The following is a 2290-nucleotide window of genomic DNA, read 5'->3' as shown; positions in this document are numbered from 1 at the left end:
CTGTCAATCAATAGGAAAGGATAATAATCCAATGTGGAACAAATGGTACCCCAGTTCCAATTGTATTAGCATTGGAATCCCATTGATTACTATTTATTAACTTTGTCACACAGCCAGGAGGATCTGTGATGCTCACTTTATCAAACAAAATTTCATGTCCCAGAGTTGGATGCACAAACCTGTGTATAGGCGTTAGCCCCATACAGGCATATAACTTCAAAATCCTTTCAATTTAATCATAAACAAATAGCCCTCTCAGATTATCTTTGTTTTCAAAATTACTTTTGGAACTGTTTCATGTCTCTTTCTGTGGCTCCATGGCTTACATTTTAACTTGAGCTACAAATAAAGCAACACGGAGGTGCACGGTGACGCTGTCAGCAGCCTGCATTTACCCTGGTGCTTTCCCCACCCTGCGTTCCTTTTCTATTCTTAGCACTGTCCTAGGGCTCACTGTCAACTCGCATTCAGTGTGGGGGCACAAGGAAGGCAGCTACTTCCTCTGAGGAAATATTTAGTGCGTTGAGAATGAGATAGCAAATCTTTGGAATGTCGCAGACCAGCTGTTGAAGGCAATATTCCTAAAGCAAATTCTTAACCTCTACCAACGTCTCAACCGTGAGCCAAAGCGGCAGTTTGGGAGGCTATAACCAGCACCAATCATCAGACGTGCTGTGTAAACTCACACAGTAAGCTCAGGTGTCGTAACTTCCACTGGCTGCACGGCTATTTAAAGCTAAGGATTATGCAGAGATAGCAGATGCATTTTCCATGTTCTGAAATCTACAATTTTAAGGAACATCTAAATAGCACAGATTAAAACTCACTGAACTTAGTAATCAAACTTTTTTAAGCGTTTTCCTAAACTTAATTTATAAGGGGATATGTTAATACATAATAATATTTCATAAGTATCCATGGAACTTATACTATCTTTTTAAATAAACACTTCAGATAGGATTCAGTTTAGCTTAAAAAAGATGAATGAGGTATATATTTGAACTTTTAAAAAATAAGATTTATATCTGAAATTTCCAACTGCAGTTTAAGACAGGTTATTATAATAAACATAAATAGATTTCAGACCCAACTTCTAAGAACTATATTTTAATTTCCAGGCTCTATATTTACAAAGCACCGCTTTAATTAAAATGCACTGAAAAGAAAAGCTCATCAAACAAAGGGAATCACAACTCATTTTAGCAACATAAAATATTTTCATAAAATAGATAAAAATTCTTTAAATGAGTCTGGCTCTTTTGCCATCCACGATCACAAACGCAGCCTCCCTGGTGGTGGCGGAATAAGGAAGAAATAAGCCCGGTCCCCTCTAATATCAAACTGCAGTCTCCTAAATTTCCAGTGTTTCAGCTGTAAGAACAGTGTCAGTTTGAGCTACACAAACCTATTTAACAATTTTCCTTTCTGAGTAAGAAATAATAAAGACAACCTCAACATACCAGGAACTGTGCATGTATTTTTAATCTTCATAAAAATCACAGTGACTCATTTCAAACGTGGGTCATACCATCATTCCCATGATACGATGCACTGAACTATAATCTCAGTGTCTTGCGAACAGGAACCGATGAGGTTTCACTGAGTCCCCACTGGGTCCTTTACCTCCACCACCAAAATTCCGTCGTGACAGAGGACGGCCGACAAGTCTTTGGTCTCCACGCCCTCCGGCAGTTTGTACTGGCGGGTGAAGCTTCGTGAGATAAACCCGTGCTCGTCCATTCTGGCTCCGTGCTGCGCCTTTATCAGCAGCCAGCCCTCGAAGGTCTGAATGATGATGTCTTCGGGGAGGAACTGGACCACATCCAGCAGGATCTGAAAGCGGGATTTGTCTTCTCGGGGCAGCATCCGTGCCGGCGGCGCCTCGGCTGCGGGAGGCTGCGCCGCCCGGGCTTTGCTCAGGTCGGCGATGGTTGGCCCGGGCAGGGCATATAAAGCGTGATCCAGCCTGCAGTCTTCCAGACCTCGAGCTTCAAACTCCTCCTGGTAACGCACCGGCGTCTCTATGAGGTGCCTCAGGATGATTTTTGCCATAGTGGAGGCAGCAGCAGCATTGGCCAGCCTCCCTCCGTGCACCGCAGGCAGTGGCGAGCCTTTGCTGACTGGGTTACCAGCCGGAGCAGCGACTCGTTTATAGCCCGCCCCAGACGCAAGCAACCGCTTAATTAGGCCTGAATCATACCACGGCACACTCTCTTGTCTTTTCTCACACGCTGACAATGAACGGCTATTTATAGGGCATGTTTCGGAGTTGCATTTAGCACACAGCACG

The 2290-nt window shown here is 43.6% G+C and overlaps 1 protein-coding gene across 1 annotated transcript; it reads right to left on the bottom strand.

Annotated features, from left to right (window-relative positions):
• Positions 1 to 1596: 1596 nt before the first annotated feature.
• Positions 1597 to 2052, bottom strand: HSPB3 (heat shock protein family B (small) member 3). Its single transcript, XM_069492772.1, has one exon. The coding sequence runs from the start codon at positions 2050 to 2052 to the stop codon at positions 1597 to 1599; it is 456 nt and encodes a 151-aa protein (XP_069348873.1).
• Positions 2053 to 2290: the final 238 nt, after the last annotated feature.

This window comes from Eulemur rufifrons, chromosome 17, assembly GCF_041146395.1.
Source record: "Eulemur rufifrons isolate Redbay chromosome 17, OSU_ERuf_1, whole genome shotgun sequence".
NCBI lineage: Eukaryota > Metazoa > Chordata > Mammalia > Primates > Lemuridae > Eulemur > Eulemur rufifrons.
Note: the sequence above shows the minus strand (reverse complement) of the source record. Positions and strands in the feature narration are given on the sequence as shown.

Excerpts from the sequence above, each read along its gene's own strand:
- HSPB3 (XM_069492772.1), bottom strand. The coding sequence starts at position 2,052 with ATGGCAAAAATCATCCTGAGGCACCTCATAGAGACGCCGGTGCGTTAC.